The 20345-nt window shown below is 51.7% G+C and overlaps 1 protein-coding gene across 7 annotated transcripts; it reads right to left on the bottom strand.

Annotated features, from left to right (window-relative positions):
• Positions 1 to 1813: 1813 nt before the first annotated feature.
• On the bottom strand, positions 1814 to 18092 carry Sox13 (SRY (sex determining region Y)-box 13). Of its 7 annotated transcripts, none has more exons than XM_013017517.1 (14): positions 17895 to 18092; positions 16477 to 16588; positions 16319 to 16405; positions 15427 to 15644; positions 15108 to 15176; positions 14652 to 14766; positions 7990 to 8082; positions 7270 to 7355; positions 6696 to 6858; positions 6244 to 6353; positions 6021 to 6117; positions 5538 to 5681; positions 4450 to 4666; positions 1814 to 3615 (listed from the first exon to the last, which is right to left on the bottom strand). In XM_013017517.1, the coding sequence occupies exons 1-14, from the start codon at positions 18090 to 18092 to the stop codon at positions 3366 to 3368; spliced, it is 1959 nt and encodes a 652-aa protein (XP_012872971.1). In that variant the 3' UTR covers positions 1814 to 3365. The 7 variants fall into 7 exon arrangements, with proteins under 7 accessions (XP_012872971.1, XP_012872972.1, XP_012872973.1 ...); XM_013017518.1 differs by having other exon boundaries at positions 15472 to 15644; XM_013017522.1 differs by having other exon boundaries at positions 3491 to 3608.
• Positions 18093 to 20345: the final 2253 nt, after the last annotated feature.

Genomic DNA, 20345 nt, shown 5'->3' with positions numbered 1-20345 from the left:
GTGGACTGACGTGGGCAGGACAAAGGTACTTGAGTGACCTTTGGCAGTGCAGGCCTAAACCCCCCGCTGGGCTCAGAGGACCCAGCAGCAGGAAGAACCCAAGACTGTGAGGGAGGCCCCAGGAATGTGTTGGGTTAGTTTGGAAGAGCAGCGTCTGGAGGCTAAGGGTGGGGTTAGAACAGGCTGTTTTCCACAGCAGCCACTAGGGGGCAAGCAGGAGGCCAGGCAGAGCCGGCCAGGGTCCTCTTCCCACTGTAGCCAGCCTTGCAGCCAGCCCCTCCCTCAGGCAGGCCAGAGACCTGGCAAAGGACAGAGGGACAGGGCTATTGGGGGTCTGGGGGTGTTCCACTGCCACCTTTATGGCAGGGGGACCCATCATACACCCACTTCTCTCATGACCATCTAATTTAGAAATCCCTCCCAGCATTTAGGAGTCTGATGAAATAATTGTCAACACTTCTGTTGGCAAATTGTTCTTCTGTTAAATCAATAATGACCCTGGTGGCTTTCACCTGAGTCTAAGTGCAACCTCACCAGCTGCAAAGAGTATCTACCCTTGACCCCACAGCAACCCTGAAGAAAGTGATTTTCCTTCCTGACCCATCCTAGTCCCCCTTCTAGGCCAAGGATCCATGAGTTTACCATTCCTGCAAGGCCTAGCTACCAAGGGTCCCTTCAGCCTTCCTCCCAACAAGATGTATGCTTCTAGCCTGTTCCATTGACAATAGCCCTTTCTAGCCACAGGGTTGGTACTAGTATGATGCCAGGGACCAGGCCTATGTGATACACAATGGCCTATCAACTCCTTTGTTGTGACATAAAATTAATCCAGCCCATCTCTTTCCTAAGAAATGCCATTTACTTTTCTTGCACTGTTTTATAACCTGATGGGATTTTTTTTTTTTTTTGTCAGTCATGGGTCTTGAACTCTGGGCCTGGGCGCTGTCCCTCAGCTCTTCAGCTCAAGGAGAGCACTCTACCGGTTGAGCCACAGCACCACTTCTGGTTTTCTGGTGGTTAATTGGAGATAAGAGTCTCACAAACTTTCCTGCTCAGGCTGGCTTTATACTGTGATCCTCAGATTTCAGCCTCCTGAGTAGCTAGGATTACTGGCGTGAGCCACTGGCGCCTGGCTCTGAGATTTTTTTTTTTTGGGTCCAGTCGTGGGACTTGAACTTTGGGCCTGGGTGCGGACAGCACCTCAGCTCTTCAGCTCAAGGCTAGCGCTCTACCACTTGAGCCACATCCCCACTTCCAGCTTTTTTCTTTTTGCTTACATGGTGCTGAGGAATCGAACCCAGGGCCTCAGGCATGCAAGGCAAACGTTCTACCACTGAGCCACCTTCCCAGCGCTGGCTCTGAGATTTTTAAACCACAGAACTTGTCGTTTAATACGTCTTCATTAGTAGCTATTTTGGAGAGTTTCTGTTTTTTTGGCTCCTTCAGGCATCATTTCTCCAGTGACAACCAGGCCTTTGAAATCCTCGTTCAAAGCATATTAGAGACCCTGCTGTTTTTTGATCAGCATTGGAGTGTCTGAGTCCTCTTGTGGGGTGAGCATCCAGTCTTCACCAGATTCTCAAGAGCGTGTTCTCCCAAAGAACACCAGGGTCAGGAAGGAAGGTTTAATCCCTGTTAATCAGCTTGCAGACAGGCCACAGGGTCCGGCTGAGCTCCCCAGCTCCCTTTTCTTCAGCCTTTTGCCCAATGCTCCCACCAGCTGCCACCAGGGGGCAGTGATGCCCAGGCTAGCAACGCACCGCTTAGGCCAGCTTCCCCCCAACCCCTTCCCTGCAAGGGCCAGATTCTGAAACGGTCCATCTTTATTATGCCGTCAGAAACAAACGTGCTGGTTAAGTTACTCATCTTATTATTAACAAAATAAAGCACTATCTATGTTTACAGTCATAAAAAAGAAAGGGGGAGGGGGCCCTGTAGGGAGGCAGAAGAGGAGACAGCTGGCACCAACTCCACATCTGGCCCTGGTGGAGTCTGGGGTTCCCACCCGGATACGAGGGCGCGCCCAGATCTGTGGAGCTAGGTACCTATGGGCTTTGATTTAATTCGGGAAACAACTGGAGCTGATAGGCTTGATTCCCTACTATGGAGGATGGAAGAGAGGAAGGAAGGAGGGGCAGGCCGGCCAGGATGAAGCCAAGACCAGAGAGCCACCCACCCCAGGCTCAGGAAGGAGGGAGACCAGCTGCCAGGGGCGCTCCTGTCACTCACAAAGGGGGGAGGGCATGAATCTTCCCACTCCTACCCCTAGGACAGGCTGGGCCCAGGGGCCAGGACACCAGGACAAAGCCCCTTGGAGGCTGAGGCACATTCTCACGCTGCTCAGAGCCCAAAATGGCTCCATGGGAACTGACTGGCAGAGTTGAGAGGGGAGGGTAGGAAGGGGGAGTGGGAAGCAGGGGGGGAAGGCTGCCGGGCCAGGGGCAGGCAGACCCCGACCCAGAGAACCCAGAGGGCGTCTCGGAGGCCGGGACAGAACTGAGAAATGGAGAGGAACCAGGACAGAAAGAAATGCACACAGGACACACAGAACCTGAGACGCCCAGACTGACAGAGAGGTAGCAAATTTGGGGACAAAGAGAAGCACAGGAGAGGCCCCCGGGGAAGCCAGATGGGCCTCCAGCTGCACAGCACGCGTGACTGGCACGTAGTGGGCACTCAATAAATATCTGTGCAATGAATGGATGAAAATGTGCGTCCACGGACGCATGGGAGCGCACGGGCGCGTGCGCGCACGGGCGCGTGCACGCACGCACGCATGGGGGTGGAGAGGGGAAGGTGTGCACGCAGCACGCACACACAGGAGAGTGTGTGCAGCAGCCAGAGGCACAGTGGGCTTGGCAGAGATAGACAGCGAGGGACAGCCAGAGCCTTTTGTACAAAGTACAAAGTGATCCTGGGGATGAGACAATGATCTGGGAGCGTGTGGGAGGGGGTGCTGGTCCCACAGGGGATGGCATGTCCAGCCAGGGTCATGGAAACAAAGCATGTGGCCCCAGGGGGAGGGGTGTGTAGCTGCCATGCCCCCCCCAGGTAGGCAGACCTGCAGAGAGAAGGGTCATCCAGTGTCCTGGGTGTTTTGCGCTAAGGCCGAGGAGCTCAGCCAGCTCAGCCCACCACCACCAAGCAAGCCCTGCGGCCGAAGCCAGTGGCTCTTTGAGGTGTGTGGACGGGTGGCGGGGAGGACTCTCTCCGCTTGTGGATGTATCTACAAGTGCACAGCTTTGCCCATCTCCCAGGCACGCTCGAGTCCAAGTACCAACATAGACCAGGCCGGCTGGCTGCATTCATGGGAGCCAGGGACAAAGATTTCCCCCAGGGGAGAGGGGGCCGGCCAGCCACTGGGATCAGTCTGTGAGCACCACCAGCTCCCCATCACTCTTGTCTTCGCCCTCCGAGTCCTCCTCCTCGCTGTACCGGTACATCTCGTCATCTGCCACGGAGTGTCTGTCGTCCGCGCCCTCCACCACCTCCCTGAGGCTGCAGGTGTTGACGATGACAGGCATGTTGGGGTCCAGGCTCTGGGGGACATGCACGCCTGCGGCCCGAGGGAACAGGACATCCGAGGAGCTCATTTGAATCTGGCCAGCCTGTGGGCTGAGGCAGAGAAAGACCCGTCACAAATGCACCCCACGCTGCCCCTGCCCCAGCTCACACACTCCCACCGAGCCCCCCCCCCCCCGCTTCCCCGGGCTGTGTCACAGCTGGCCCTGGTACGCTTTATCTTTGTTTTGGGGGGGGGGCACCACTACTGAGGGGTTTGAACTCAGGGTCTGGCTGGTACTCTACCATTTGAGCCAAAGCACCACTTCCAGCTTTGGGGTGGTTAACGGGAGACAAGAATCTGATGGGACTTTCCTGACTGGCCGGCTTTAAACCAGGTCTCAGCCTCCCGGGGAACAAGGATTTCCAAGCACGAGCTACCAGCAGCCAGCTCTTGGTATGCTTTCTGATGGCCAGACTCACTGCGAGCTGCAGCCCCAGGGCCAGGGGTGTGTGCTCAGTGGCTACACAGAACTCTCATTTTGTAAAATCGTATCATTTAAATAAAAGTCCCTGGTCCTACGTCTCTGGAGCCATGAGGGTTCTGCCTTCAGACCTGTCAGCAATCTTGCAGTAGGGTGAATACTTTCAGCGCCTCTGATTTAGCACTGAGTTCATCAGATCAGGACTGTTGGGATAATTCTCCAGGTATGGGGGGAGGGGGGTGCTCAAGCAGTCAGGGTCACCTAGATAAATGACCAAGTGTGTATCATAGTCAGCACAGCCTATTTCCTGTCACCCTAGAGGCCCGGCCACACATGCGTCATCCTTGGTAGGCTCACAGTCAGCAGGCACGCACAGCATCACCCAAGCCAGCCACACAGGGACGCCCGGCCTCTCTCAACAGCCACACACACCGTCGCTGCCGCCCGGGGAGGGCCTGCTCACGGGATCACGTAGCTCTGGCGGGCGTCTTGGCGCCGCGTCCTCATCAGGGCCTTGTACTCGCCCACGCGCAGCCGCTTGCCCTCCACGATGCAGGTGCGCTTGGGCCTGGGCTTGTACTTATAATCTGGGTACTTCTCTAGGTGCTGCCGGCTCAGCCGCGCCTGCTCCTCGTAGTAGGGCTGTTTTTCCTGGTTCGTCATGGACTTCCAGCGGGAACCTAGGCCAGTCCCCAGGGGCAGGCGGTCAGGGCTGCGGTCCGGTGATTCTCCCCAGCCCCATACATGGCCCTGCAAGCCCTAGGAAGATTCTGGTCCCCACACAGGTGGTTAAAGAGATGATGCTGCATGCGTGTAAGCCTATAGCCAAGGCCTGGCCCCTCGCGGATGCCACCTGCACACTGAGTGAACAGATGGAAGTTGGCGTGATGGAGTATCCACAGTTGCCAACTCAAGACTCAGCACCTACCCTACCCCAGCAACCCAGCAACCCAGCAAATAGGGCCTCTGCATCATTTGCATTAGTAAAAGAACAGCCAAGACAGTGCAGCTCAGTGGTAAAAGTGCTTGCCTAGCATATGCCAGGCCCTAGGCTCCACCCCAGAGTCTCAAAGACAAGACAAATACCTGGAGTCCCAGACAAAAGACCTTCTCTGTCTCTCCCCTCTCCCAGATGGCTCTGCCCTACATTCTTCCTGAGCCTCCAAAAAAGCACAGAGAACTTAAAATCTATCTGATAGTCTGAACTCAGCATCTCTCCTATTTTCTGCCCACAGCCAGCTCCAGGGCTCTGGGCTGAGTATGACAAGTTAGGGAGAGTTCAGAGGACTGAAAACACAGTCCGACTGGCTGACTTACAGCTTGAGTTTGCAGGAGAGTCGCTACCAGAATAGCCCTATGATGATACACAACCCAGAGCCAGCGGCCCACTGCATCCCCTGGAATCCTGCATCCTCATCAGTCTGCTACAGCTTGGCACAGCGCAGAACATCACCGAGCCCCAAGCATACCCAGAGGGTTTCTGCAATCAGGACCTGCCAGATCACCACCCCGGGACGCCCAGAGCCCTGGAGGGCCACCCACTACCCTTACCAAGGATCTTGCTGATGCTGGAGTTGTGCATGTCTGGAAAGGCTTGGAGGATCTTCCTCCGCTCGTCCTTGGCCCACACCATGAAGGCATTCATGGGTCTCTTGATGTGGCTGCTGTTCCGGGACTCGGGGAAGTGGCGGGAGCCTGGGAGGAGAGGGGTAGTGGAGTCAGCGAGGCACCTAGCCTGGAGCTGGCAAAATGGCATTCCCAATGTGATGGCCACCAGATGGCGCTGAGGAGACGCCTCAATAGGCAAGCCCAGGTAAGCAAGGTCTCGCTCTGAGCAGCAGCCCAGTAAACCTCCAAGGCCAGCAACAAGTAACTTAAGGAGCCCAGCGTAGAGAGGATGGACAACGCCAGAGCTACAGCGCCAGGCAGAGGAGTAGAGGGCCAGCCATCACAAGATGCAAGAAGGCAGACCCAGAGACAGAGACACCCAGGGACAATGGATCAGAGGCAGCAGCCCACCACCAGAGTCCTCACCATCCACGTCACAGCTCAGCATGGCTTCTTCCAGTGGGTGCACGCAGCTCTCCTCCAGTCGCTCTTTGGCTGGGGACGAGTCCAGGCTGATGAGGTCCTGGGGTTGACAAGGGTCACTTGTGCCTCAGCTTCCCCTGTGTCGCCCTCTCTTCCCTGTGGCCTCTGCCCAACCCGTTCCTGCTGGGGGGAGTGGGGGGGGGCGACAGGGGCGTCTGCTCCATACCTTGCGGAAGGGCGGGTTGGGGGAGCTCTCCACAGCCCCGCTGTGGCTGTGCAGTAGCTGCCGAGCGTCCTGGATGGCTTTGGTGACCGCATCCCCTTCACCGAGGAAGCCTGCAGAGAGGGCGGAGGAAGGCAGTGTGAGAGCTGAGGCTGGCACCCAGGCTGAGGACACAGTCCCCTAGCTTCACGCCATGCGTGCTCCCCACCCCCTCCACGCCCATCCCCATGGGGACCTGAGCCACTCTGACTGATAGGCAGGGCCAGGACACCAGGAACTGCCCCATCAACAGCATGGGCGGGAGGGGGGGGAGGAGGAGGGAGAGAACGCCTTCAAAGGGCAAGTCGGTTTCAAAAATCAAACCCAGAGAAGGGCTGGCACGCCCAAGGGCACGCCCCATTCCTCAGATGCCCCCTAAGAGGGCTGACAGAAAAGTGAGAAGGCAGAACACTTACCTAGGGGCAGGCTGGGGGGGCTGGACTGCAGGTCCCGTGTGGGGGCCCCGTGGCTAGGGGGACGTGGCCCACAGTTGTTCATTTTCAGGCCAGGAGAGCTGGAGCTGGAGGGCAGCTCAGGGGCCTTGGGCTTGGCTGTGAGGTTCAGGGGCTGGGAGGGCTCCTGAGGGGGAAAATCCTAGATATCAGACTGTGAGACACCCCAGGAGCCCGCCGCATGACTGCCGCCTGTAATCCTAGCTGCTCAGGAGGCTGAGATGTGAGGATCGCAGTTTGAAGCCAGCCAGGGCAGAAAAGTCTGTGAGACTCTCTCCAATGAACCACCAGAAAACCGCAAGTGGAGCTGTGGCTCCTAGTGGCAGAGCACTAGCCTTGAGGGAAAAAAGTTCAGGGGAAGCACCCAGGCCCTGAGCTCAAGCCTCAACCCAAAGGAGACCCCCCCCCCCCACCAAGGGATAGAGAAGACACGAGGGGATAGTGAGCCAAGCACACCCAGGGTAGACAGAGAGACAGGAAACACAGACAGAACAAAAGGTGGGCTCCCCCATCCCCCCGCTGGCTGCAGAGACAGTACCTGCAGGGGGTGGTGGGCTGCCAGGGCCCCGGGCCTCTTCACCACAGGGGCAGGGGGGCTATGCAGCAGCTGCAGCGGGTACTCCACTGTGGAAAAGCAGCGAGGGGAAAGATTCTAGATGAGCACGGGACGGAGTCCCGCCTGACAGGGTGGGGCTGGCCTAGGCTGGCTGCGTGCAGTACCCTGCTCAGCTTCCAAGACAACCCCCAGCCTGCCCTCCCTCCCCCGCTGCAGCCCATGCATGCTGAGCGCATCTGCACGCTGGGTCGCCCTTCCCAGCCTGCTGCAAAGGGCCTTCCGGAGCGCAGCAAGGGAGGACACCCCGAAAGTCAGCAGGCACTTGCATTTCGTGCCTACTGTGCAGAGGGGCACATGGCACTATCCCTATAGTACAGTGAGTGTGTGAGTGTGAGTGTGAGTGTGTGTGTGTGTGTGTGTGTGTGTGTGTGTGACAGGTGATAAGGGCTTGCTATATCCTTATCTCATGTTCCAGCTAAAGACACAGAAACTTCACTGGTCAGAGTGTGGCTCACAGGGCTATTAAATCACAGCGGAGGACCGAACCCAGGGCCTCTAGACTCCACAGCCCCTCCTTCCCCTCCCGGTGGTACTCTCTTTCCCACCTACCCTGCCTCCATCTTTCCCAACCAGGCCCGGCATGGCATCAAGGAGGTGGGACAGCTCAGGTGCAGAGATAAGCCCTGTGTACAAATCACTAACCACATAGCAGGTGCTGATATGGGCCCCGAGGTGGGTTGTCAGGGAACTTTGTTCCAGCAGGCTTCCTGGTACAGGCGGGATGTGAGCTAGTGCCTGTGGGATGGGGCAGGATTCAGACAGGTAGAGATGGAGTGGTGGGGTGTGAGAGATGTAGAGAATAAAATGGGGCTCACAGAAAGGGTCAGCTTGGAGTCTGGGCTCCATGCTGCATGCCATGGGGTACCCTGGAACCGGAATGGAAGACTAAAAGGGCTGGCCATAGAGCCTGTCACACTCCTGGGGCAGTTACAGGCCCAGCTGGTAGTCAGGTGTGGTCTTCTATGGCTACCATGATCTCAACACCCTCTATTGGATATTGCCTTAAGCACGTCCTGCTCCAGGTCCTACCGTCCACAGACAACCCACAAGGGCCCAAGGGCAGCACCTAGCCTATGAAGTAACTCCCAGAATCTGTTCAGTCTCTGACTGACCTCTCCATCACATCCAATCCCTCCAGGGCCTCTGCCTAGACCTTTCTTTTTCAAACCTCTATCCCAACATCCAGCCGCAGCTCACACATCCTGCCCATTCCTCCCCGGACCTCATCAGATGTCCCCTCCTCGGGAAGCCTTCTCTACCCACCCCCCAACTGAGCGTATGAGTGAACGCCTGGCTAAGAACCCAGTCTACTTTGACCTTGCTATGACACAGTTCTGCCTGAACACTGAGAATTACTTCAACTGAAAAACTACAGGAAAATCTCCAATCATTTGGCACAAATCCCAGTGCAAAAACCACAAATATGAAAAAAAAAAAAAAGGTAAGGTGACTCCTCCTAAAGTCAACAGTTTCATAGTGACAGACTCTCATATATGATAGTGAAGAGATATCAAAGAATCACAAATAATTCAGAATGACTGCCAGACCCATCAACTAAGTTAAAGACATGTATAGCCCGGCACCAGTAGCTCACACCTGTAATCCTAGCTACTCAGGAAGCTAAGATCTGAAGATCACAGTTCAAAGACAGCCTGGGTAAGAATATTGGACACTCTTACCTCCAATTAACACCCCGCCCCACACCAGAAAACTGGAAGTGAAGCTGTGGCTCAAGTGGTAGAGCGCTTGCCTTGAGCTGAAGAGCTCAGGGACAGCGCCCAGGCTGAGTTAAAGACCCATGAAGGACCCCCCCCCCAAAAAAAAAAAGACATGTGTAAACACCTGAATGAAATCAAAGAGAATACAAACAGCTGAGTGGAATAAGGAAGACAATGAAAAGCTCAACAAGTCCAATTAAAAAACAAAAACCTCAGATGAAAGCCTCATCAATAAACTGTCTCAAGTTGAAGACAGAATACCAGGGTTTGAAGACAAGGTAGATGAATTTGAACACTGAGACTAAGATAACGGGGGAAAAGAACTGAACATGCAGGACCTCTGGGACACCATCGACAGACCAAACTTATGCATCATGAGCAGAAAAGTAAGTGCTGTAAGTGAAGCCAGAGAAAACACATTCAACAAAACAACAGCGGAAAAGTTTCCAAATCTTCAGAAAGATATGGTCAGTCATCCAGGTACCAGAAGCATTTAGGACACTCTCCATATCCTATTAGTTTTGTTTGCAGAGCAAGGACAGGACACTGAAAGCTGCAGGAGGGAATTGCCTAGTGACACAGAACAGTAAATCTATCAGAACAGTATTTCTGAACACAAACAGGAAAAGCAAGGAGGGTATAGAATGACATTTCAAGCCATCCCCCCCCAAAAAAAAAGCACTGAAAACTTAGATTATCATAGCCAGCAGAGCTATCCTTCATAATTGAAGGAGAAATAAAAACTGGCTGTGATAAACAAAAACTAAAGGAATTCACGATCACTAAAGCCAGTATTTAAAAAATGTCCTACCCACAGAAGAGAACTGCAAACATGAAAATACAGGAAAGAATAAATCTCAGCCAGACACTGGTGGCTCACATCTATTATCCTAGCTACTTGGGAAGCTGGAATCGGAGGGTCACAGTTCAAAAGTCAATCAAGAACAGAAAAATCCAAGACTCTTAGCTCCAAATAACTACGAAAACCCAACGTGGAGGCATAGTTCAAGTGGTAAAGTGCCAGCCATGAGTGAAAAAGTCAAGTGAGAGCACCAAGTCCTGAGTTTTAAGCCCTAGTATTGTGCTCCTCTCAAAAAGGAATAAATCTCTTTAGATGAGTATAGAAGATTAGAAAAGAATCAAACACTACAAAACAATAAAAGGATAGGAATATCTAAATACTTTTCAATAATAAATCTGAATGCTAATGTTCTAAATTCTACAATCCAAAAGCAAAGACAGGATTAAAAATAAGACCTTACTATATGTTGCCTACAAGAAATGTGCCTCATCTTGGGTGCTGGTGGCTCACGCCTGTAATCTAGCTACTCAGGAGGCTGAGATCTGAGGATTGTGGTATAAAGCCAGCCTGGGCAGGAAAAGTCTATGAGACTCTTATCTACAATTATCCACCAGAAAGCTGGAAGTGGCACTGTGGCTCAAAGTGATAGAGGGCTAGCCTTAAGCAAAAAAGCTCAGGGACAGGAAGTGCACAGGCCCTGAGTTCAAGCCCCACAACCAGCAGCAGAAAAGAAAGAAAGGAAGAAAGAAAGAAAAAAAGAAAGAGAGAAAGAAAGAAAGGTAACTCACTGGCAGAGACAAACACAAGCTTAAAGTAATGAATGGAGACAGATGTTCCAAGCAAAAGGAGCCCAAACAAGCAAGAGAGCTATATTCGTATCTGAAAAAGCAGACTTCAAACCAGAATTAGTCAGAAGAGACAAAAAGTTCAGTTCATATTGATAAAGGGAGCAATCCATCATGAGGATGTAACAATTGTAAACATACACACAAAATGTCAGGGCACCCAATTTCATAAAGCAAACATTCCTGGACATAAAAGCATTGCTAGATCCCAACACAATAATTGTTGATGACTTTAATACCCCACTTGCCAATATATAGGTCATTCAGACCAAAAAATATATCAACGAAGGAACTTCAGAATTAAATGACACTATAGATCAAACGAACTTGGAATTATCTACACAATCTTTCATCCAACCACCACAGAACACACATTCTTCTCAGCAGTCTGTGGAACTTTCTCTAAAATAGATCATATTTAAGACATATAGTATTTCTTAACAAATGCAAGAAACTTGAAATAATGTGCTGCATTTTATCAGAACACAATGGAATAAAACTAGAAATCAACAGTAAGAGAACTACAGAAAATGTATCAACACGTGGAGACTGAGCTACAGTCTGCATCATCAGTAGCTCTCTAAAACAAACAATAAATAAATAATGGGAAATAAAAAACACCTAGGATCAAATGAAAATGAAAGCACAGAACCTTTGAGATACAGAAAAGGCAATGTTAAGAGCAAAGCTTCATTAAAAAGTCTAAGTACTCTCAATTAACCTAAAACAATGTATCTCAAACTCTTAGAAAAACAAGAACAAGTCCAATCCCAAATCAGTAACATGATTCCCCAGCACCACATAACCAAAAAAGAAAAAAGCCAGAAGTGGTGCTGTGGCTCAAGTGGTAGAGTGCTAGCCTTGAGCTGAAGAGCTGAAGGCAGTGCCCAGGCCCAGAGTTCAGGCCCACAACCGAACCCAAAAAAAAAAAAAAAAAAAAAAAAAACAAAAATTTTCAATAAGTAACTTTCAACTGAATTCAATCCATTAAAAAGTTCATACACAGGGGCTGGGAAGGTGGCTCAGCAGTAGAGCACTTGCCTTGCATGCATGAGGCCCTGGGTTCGATTCCTCAGCACCACATAAGCAAAAAGAAAAAAGCCGGAAGTAGCACTGTGGCTCAAGTGGTAGAGCGCTCGCCTTGAGCTGAAGAGCTGAAGGACAGCACCCAGGCCCAGAGTTCAGGCCCCACGACCAGACCCCCCCCCAAAAAAAGTTCATACACAATGATCAAGTTGGTTTTATTTCAGGAATCCAAGAATGGTTTAAACTAATAAACTTAATACTACATATTAAAATGACAAAAATAACTCATATAATCATCTCAAAAAAATGTAGGAAGAACATTTGCCAAAACTCAACATCGCTTCATGATAAAAGCCTTGAAGAAAGAAAAAACAGAAAGAATATACCTCAACATAATAAAGATTTTATATGGCAAACCTATATGGAGAAAAACCAAAAACATTTCATCTAAAGTCAGCAACAAGACAAGTGTATCCATTCTCTCCTCTCTTACTCAATATAGTGCTTGAATTCTTTCCTTTTTTTTTTTGCCAGTCCTGGGGCTTGACCTCAAGGCCTGGGCACTGTCTCTGAGCTTCTTTTTTGCTCAAGGCTAACACTCTACCATTTGAGCCACACAGCACTACTTCCAGCTTTTTCTGTGTATGTGGTACTGAGGAATCGAACCCAGGGCTTCATGCATGCTAGGCAAGCACTTGACCACTAAGCTAATTCCCAGGCTCATTGCTTGAATTCATGAGCCAGAGAAATTAAGACCAAAGGAAGAAAGAAATGCTGGGCTCTGCTGGCTCACAACTGTAACCCCAGCTAGTTAGAAGGCTGAGATATGAGGATCATGATTCAAAGCCCCAGCCCAGGTAGGAAAATCTCTGAGACTCTTACCCACCAGAAAACCAGAAGCAGAGCTGTGGAGAGACAGAGCCCTAGCCCTGACCCAAAGAGCTCAGGAATAGTACCTAGGTCGGAGTTCAAGCCCCACAACAGAAAGAAAAAAAAGAAAAGAAAAGGAAAGGAAAGAAAGAGGAAGGAAGGAAGGAAGGAAGGAAGGAAGGAAGGAAGGAAGGAAGGAGAGGGAGGGAAGAAAGGAAGGAAGGAAGCAAAGGAAGCGAAGAAGGGAAGAAAGGGGAGGGAGGGAAGGGAAGGAAGGAAGGAAGGAGGGAAGGAGGGAGGGAGGGAGGGAGGGAAGGAAGGAAGGAAGGAAGGAAGGAAGGAAGGAAGGAAGGAAGGAAGGAAGGAAGGAAGGAAGGGAGATACAAATTAAAAAATCCTTAAAAGATCCTGTAGCAGTGGCTCACACCTATAATCCTAGCTACTCAGAAGGCTGAGATCTTAGGATCACGGTTCAAAGCCAGGCCGGGCAGGAAAGCCCATAAGACTCTTATCTCCAATAAACCACAAGAAAACCAGAAGTGGTGCTGTGGCTCAAGAGGTAGAGCGCTCACCTTGAACTGAAGAGCGCAGGGGCAGTGCCCAAGCCCAGAATTCAAACCCCACAACTGACCCCCCCAAAAAAAATCCTTAAAAGACTTTACCAAAAACTCTTAAGATAAAGAAATCAGGCAATAATCATTCACAATACCCTCAAAAATTTAAAATACCTAGGAACAGATTTAACTACGGAGATGAAAGTCCTCCAAATGAAAACTATAGACCACTAAAGAAAGAAATGGAAGAAGACCCTAGAAGTTCGCATGTTCATAGAAGCTCGCATGTTCATAGAAGCTCGCATGTTCATAGAAGCTCGCATGTTCATAGAAGCTCGCATGTTCATAGACTAGTAGAACTAACGGTGTGAAGACAGCTAGAGCACTGAGAGCAATCTACAGGTTCAATGCAATGCTCATCAAAATTCCAATGTTACTTTTCACAGAAATAGAAAAATCTTAGAAATAAAAATATTTAAAAATAGAAATCTTAAAATCTTAAAATTCATATGGAAGCCAGGCACTGGTGGCTTACTCCTGTAATCCTACCTCAGGAGGCTGAGATCTAAAGATCACAGTTCAAAGCCAGCTAAAAGTCTGTGAGACTCTTATCTCCAATTAACCTCCAAAATAGCCACAAGTGGAGCTGTGGCTCATGTGGTAGAGCGCTAGCCTTGAGCAGACAGTGCCCAGGCCCTGGGTTCAAGCCCAGAATTGGCACCAAAAAAAAAAAAAAAAAGGACTGATGAATGGGACTGTGTCAAATTTAAAAGCTTCCACAGCTCAAAGGAAAACAATTGCCAGAATGAAGAAACATCGCACAGCATGGTTTCAGCTACTCATTAGACAAGGACTCATATACGGAACAGATAAAGAGTTCAGCACATTGGGCTGGGAAGGTGGCTCAGTGGTAGAGCGCTTGCCTTGCATGTATGAGGCCCTGGGTTCGATTCCTCAGCCCCACATAAGCAAAAAGAAAAAAGCTGGAAGTGGCGCTGTGGCTTAAGTGGTCGAGCGCTAGCCTTGAGCTGAAGAGCTGAGGGACAGCGCCCAGGCCCAGAGTTCAAGCCCCATGACTGGACCCAAAAAAAAAAAAAAAGAGTTCAGCAAATTAAAAACACCAACCAGGCACAGGGACTCAAGTCATCTAGCTACTTGGGAGGTAGAGACTGGAAGAGGCTTGAGGTAAGCAAATGAAGTTCAGGAGACTTCATCTCAACCAATGTGGGGGCACTAGTGATGTGTGCTTGTCACGGGCCAGCATTGTGGGAAAACACAAGAAGAAGGATCACAGTTCAGATTGGCTGGGGCATAATAAAGCCAGAGCCTGCCTTCAAACTAATCTATGCAAAAGGGGGCTGGAGATGTGGCTCCAGTAATAAAGTCTCTGCCCAACACGCATGATGAGACCCTGAATTCAGTCCCTAGCACCACCATTCCCTGATCTCAGGACAAGCCAGCCTTGGTGATGACCCCTCCCTCTACTCACCTGGTTTGCAGGGGATAGGCTGAATGGGCAAAGCCAGCTGGGATTCAGGGGTGACAGGCAGAGGCTGGTGGCTGGGGGGAAAGGCTGGGATCATGACATAAGGCATGTTGACCTGCTGAAGTCAAGAAAAACCCCATATGAGTCCCTGGGCGGGGGAGGAAATGTCCTAAAGAGTTCTGCATCTATGGGCACCAAGGACACAAAAAGGTGGACCCCTGCAGGACAGACACAAAAGACCCACTCACTCCAGACCCCTCTGTGAGCACCTGTCTTTGAATCCTTGAGTCTCAGCTGGGAAGGCTATATTCTGGGGTCCCTTACCACAGGGAAAACAGGGCCCCTCTTGGGTATGGCCAGAGGGATCCCACTGGATCTGCAGCCCTGTCCCCAGCACCTGTGCGGGGCTGACTAACGTCAGCCTCCCCCCGCCCCCCGCCCCCGCTCCCCCGCTGTCACCTGTATCTGCTGCTGGAGGAGGTTGATCTTATGCTGCTGCTGGATCAGCTGCTGCTGTTGCTTGGCAATCTGAAGAGGGATGGAGTGGCAAGGGGCGGTCATGAGCATTCACCAGGGCTTTTCTCCCCAGAGCCTGCCCGCCCTAGCTCCAACCTCTGTAACCCTGGAGAGCCGAGAGGGCTTGGGGAGCAGGACACTGGCCCCCAGAGCTCTTTTGTGGACATCCTTCCCTCAGGGGACCCGGGATGGAGGAAGGCCGTGCAGGAGCAGCGAGCTGCTCTCCCCCAGAGTCCCTTCAGCGCCAATGACTCCAAATCACCAGAGGTGGGGACCCAATGGCCTGGGCCCAGGCCTGCGCCCGCACCTGCTCCTGCTGTTGCCGGGCCAGCTCCATCTGCTGCTGCTGCTTCTCGAAGAGCATGGCGGCCATGTTCTTCTGCTCGGAGTGGGCCGTGAGGAGCTGGTCCCGCAGGGTGGACAGTTGGTGGATCATGACTAGAAGCTGGAGCTCCTTCTCTGCCAGGCTCTCTTGAGTCCCTGCTCCCCAGTGTAAGAGGTTTTGTCAGTCCACCCGCATCTACCCACCCATCCCTTTCCTGTTTCCAGGATCCCGTCAGGCCTCAGGTCTGCACTCAAGGTGGACTTCTAATCAATAAATGGGGACTGTAACGGTCATATCATAGGATTACTATGGAGCTGAACAAGATATCATTTAGAGATCTTTGTCTAGCATCTCAACGTGTTCCTCAACCAACATATGTTATCTTGCCCCCTGCCTTCCAGTTTTGCTGTCTGGGATAGCCTTTCATTCTAAATGCTAGGCTGTAAGCCATGTGGCTGCCCATCCCTGGTGAATGATCCCACAGGGTAGCTATGAGGTACCAAGAAGCCAAGACAGCTAGGCGCCAGAGGCTCCGGCCTGTAATCCTAGCTACTCAGGAGGCTGAAACCTGACGACTGAAGTTCAAAGTCAGGCAGGAAAGTCTGTTTGATTCTGATCTCCAATGAACCACCAAAAGTGACAAGTGGAGCTGTAGCTCAAGTGATAGATCATCAGCCTGGAGTGAAAAAGCTAAGAGACAGCACCAAAGAGACAGACAGACAGACAGACAGACACACACACACACACACACACACACACACACACGCCAGGCCAGAAAGGAAAGGGGCTCAGACACCCCCCCCCCACAATCTCCCCCCACAGGCCTCACCTTTGACATCTTTGGTTTCCACGGAGCTTCTTCCCAGAAATCTCTCCTTCCAATCACTGCACAGCAGCTTCTCAATGGCCGGCACCACTGTAAGACACAGTCACATCAGCACCAGTCCCCTCCCCCGCCCCCACCTCGGACTAGAGCGGACATCTTACCCTCCTGTAGATTGCGGTTGAAGTCCAGCTTCTCCTGGCTTCCAGAAGCAGCCTCGGAGACGGCTGGTCTCTTGGGCTCTGGGGACCGGTTGCTCTCAGGGGAGCTGCAGTCCTGCAGGACATGGTGCACTGTTACTTGCCAGCCCAAGAGACCGGGTGCAGAGGGCAGGGAGAGCTGAGCAACCCAGACACACTTGCCCTCCACATCCCTAATGCCCCATCAAAAGGGCCCTTCGTACCCACCTGCCAAGTCCCTGATACACTTTACCTGATGTCATGAAAAGAACGAGACTTGGGGACCAGGCTCAGTGACTCACAAGGGATTTTTGATCCCACCCAAGTCCCAGATGGCTCGGAACCCAACTTCCTCCCTCTTCTGAAAATGTACATCCTAACACTCCCAGCTATTGCTGGCCAGGTATTACACCAAGTGAATGAGGTGTGCCCCGATCAGGGCGATGCTGGGTACTGTCACAACCCACTCACTGGCTGCTGACTTAGAGGACCCTCTCCACCCCGCCTGGATCCTCTTCGTCCACTTCCCTGAGGCCTGACTCCTCCAAGAAGTCCTCCCTAACACCCTCTCCCACTGACTCCTCCAAGCTGGATCCTCCACTTAAAGCCCAACTCTTATCATCTTCATTCTTTTGGCTTTAGCCTTTTACCTGTTTACCTGTTCCCTTACACATCTCCTGTATGGAATCCCCAAAATTTTGAGCTATATAGTTGTGTGTGGGTGTGGCTGTGTGTAAGAAAGTGTGGGACTTGCATTCATATTCTCTTAATTTTTGCTCACGGTTGCTGTTCTATCACTTGAGCCATGTCTCCAGTCCAGTGTTTTTCTCTATTAGAATCTCACTGTCATCTTCTGCTGGGGTTTACTTTGAGCTGCAATACCTGTATCTCAGCTTTCTGAGTAGCTGGGATTATAGGTATAAGCTGCCAACACTGGGCTTATATGCTATATAGTCTTTTTTCTTTTTTTTTTGGCCAGTCTTGGGGCCTCAACTCTGGGCCTGGGCACTGTCTCTGAGCTTGTTTTGCTCAAGTCAAGAGCTCTACCACATGAACCACAGCACCACTCCCAGCTTTTTAGAGTAGTTTATTAGAGATAAAAGTCTCCCGGACTTTCCTGTCAAGGCTGACTTTGAACCACAATCCTCAGATCCTGGCCACCTGCGTAGCTAGGATTACAGGCGTGAGCCACCAATGCCCGGCTGGTTGATTTAAGTAAAAATTTCAGCAAGTTTATCTGATCTCCCCAGCAAGTCCTCAGGAGCAAGGGCTGAGTCCTGCTCACCTGAAACCCTTCCTACCTACCTTACCCCTCCCACCCCACCACCTGCAGGGAGGCTGGGCTGGCATCAGAGGTGAGCTGGAAACTCTCACCCAAGGACCCCTAAGAAAGCACTGGGTACCTGAGCTGGAGCTTGGGGGTCAACAGCATCCTGGGGCGCCAGGGCTGGGTCTCCAGGCCGGGGCTCGGCTGCAGCGGCCGCAGCCTGGGGAGCGTCGTGGCACGGCTCCTTCCTCTCCTCAGACTTGACGGTGCAGTTCACCATGGTGCCAGCGCCATCCAGGGCCAGCTGCGCAGAGACGGGGCTCCGCATGGACATCCTGGGGAGGAAGGGCGGACAGGTGAGCTGCGTCCTGCCTGGGTCCAAAACCCACCCACCCCAGTGACCAGCCGGTGATGCCATCCTGTTCCCAGATGCCCGGGCTTTCCTGAAAGCAGGCATTTGTATACATGGAAGCGTACTGTTAGAACCCACAGAAAAGTCAGAAAAGGCTCTCTGTCCCGTGTGTGTGTGTGTGTGTGTGTCTGTGTATGTCTGTCTCTGTGTGTATGTCGTGTGTGTGTGTGTGTGTGTGTGTGTGTGTGTGTCTGTGTTGGAGTCTGAACTCTGGGCCTGGGCACTGTCCCTCAGCTCTTCAGCTCAAGGCTAGCGCTCTACCACTTCAGCTACCACTGAGCCACCTTCCCAGCCCCATGTATGGGTTTTTGTTTCATCTGTTTGCTTTCTTTTCTGAGTGAGACAGGGTCTGAAAGACGTAGCCCAGGCTGGCCTTGAACTTGTAATTCTCCGATCTCAGCCCCCAGAGTGCTAGGATTACAGACCCAGCGTTGTTGTTGTTGTTTAAATGGATCTTAGAGCTGACTGGGCCCACCTGGACCACTCTTGGCCTCTTTCCTTTGCACTGTGGGGTGGGACTGTGGCCTCCCTCCCACTGAGCCGCACCCCACGCCCGCTCCCTGCCTCTGTAGTGTTGGGGCTGGTGGGCTGACAGATCCTCTGAGGGGGCCAAAGAGGATACCTGGCTATTTCTGGTCTGAACAGGCTGGAGATTATGTATGTATGGTGTATTGGTATGCATAGGTACTTGTTACCAAAACTTAAAATTCAAGAGATAGGACATAAAAATATGAATTTGAACTTTCAGCTTAATGACAAACATGGCTGGAATTGAGCAGCAGGAGCTCCACACACAGACCGGTTCGTGCTAGCTAGTCCCCACCACTCCAACTATCTGCCCAAAGCAAACTACCCAAAGCATTTGAGTTTTTTTTTTGTTTGTTTGTTTTTGTTTTTTGGTGCCAGTCCTGGGGCTTGAACTGAAAAGGCCTAATGCTGTCCTTGAGTTTCTTTTGCTCAAGACTAGTGCTCTACCACTTAATCTCGAGCTCTTTTTCTGGGTTTTGGGTAGTTTATTAGAATACGAGTCTCATGGACTTTCCTGCCTGGGCTGGCTTTGAACCAGAATCCTCCCCACATTTCAGCCTCCTGAGTAGCTTCAAATCACACAGATCTCAACCTCCTGAGCATGAGCAGCTAAGATGACAGGAATGAGCCAACAATGCCTGGCCACATAGGGTATTTTAAAGACAGCAACATAGAGAAGTATAATTATAATTGATCAATCCATTGCAGAAAACCAGAAGTGGCACTGTGGCTCAAAGTGGTAGATCACTAGCCTTGTGTGCAAAAGCTCAGAGACAGTGCCCAGGCCCTGAGGTCAAGCCTCACAAATGACACCCACCCCAAAAAATTGTCTAAGATGATCTCCGGGGACAGATCTGACCACAGCAGTCCTCCTAAGTCCAGGGTGCCCTGGGGTTAACACTGGACCCAGTGCTGCAGAGGGGAGAGGGCAGAGGGCATACCTGACCTAAAGACGGTCAGCCCCACCCCACCGAAAAGTGAAGAGACCCCAGCCCAGCTTTGCCCTGGTGATGTCACCCGCCCCCGCCCTCCCCCCCCCCCCCGCCCCCCATGGTTGGGAGCTCAGCCAATCCAGAGCTGAGAGGGAGGGGCTGAGCGCCAGACCCCCGCAGGGGGGTGGGGTGGGTGCAGGGAGGGAAGGGTGTTATCCTGGAGCTGAGGGCAGCAATTACATAACAAACAAACCCCGGGCTCAAGCTGTGAATTAATCAAACCGCTGAAAATAAAACCTTCCTCTCAGGAACTTCAGACAAAAGAAATGAAAACAACCAGGCTGGCAGGAAAATAAAAGGCAGGGCACTGAAAGGGGGACAAAAGGAAACCAGACAATAGGGTGTTGGACAAAAGCAATAAAGCCAAAGGAAGTGTGACAGGCGCACAATGAGGGCCTGCAGGCTTCTGATCCCGTGGCTCCGAGCCACCCCGACCCACCCTACCTCGGCCACCGGCAGGCCACCAGGTCACGCCTCCATCCAGAGCGCGGGCTCCTATAGGCTTCGCTTCATTCGGCCCAGCTCCTGCCACAAAGCCTCCCCTCCCCCCTCATGGCAGCCCAGCGACCCCATTACTATTCTGGGGGTACAGTTAGGTGAATGGTTCCTCAAGGCCTAAGGCCACCTGACCCTACATGTGGGTACTGAGCACTAG

Source organism: Dipodomys ordii, unplaced genomic scaffold (assembly GCF_000151885.1).
Source record: "Dipodomys ordii isolate 6190 unplaced genomic scaffold, Dord_2.0 Scaffold35, whole genome shotgun sequence".
NCBI classification, from domain to species: domain Eukaryota; kingdom Metazoa; phylum Chordata; class Mammalia; order Rodentia; family Heteromyidae; genus Dipodomys; species Dipodomys ordii.
Note: the sequence above shows the minus strand (reverse complement) of the source record. Positions and strands in the feature narration are given on the sequence as shown.

Bases quoted from the DNA above. Each gene is read 5' to 3' on its own strand.
- Sox13 (XM_013017517.1), bottom strand. From the start codon at position 18,092: ATGTCCATGCGGAGCCCCGTCTCTGCGCAGCTGGCCCTGGATGGCGCT. The intron at 7,356-7,989 runs GTTAGTGATTTG...GCTTTTCCACAG, and splicing joins ATATCAGCACCTGCTATGTG to TGGAGTACCCGCTGCAGCTG. The intron at 6,354-6,695 runs GTAAGTGTTCTG...CCCTCTCTGCAG, and splicing joins CCCCCCCAGCCTGCCCCTAG to GCTTCCTCGGTGAAGGGGAT.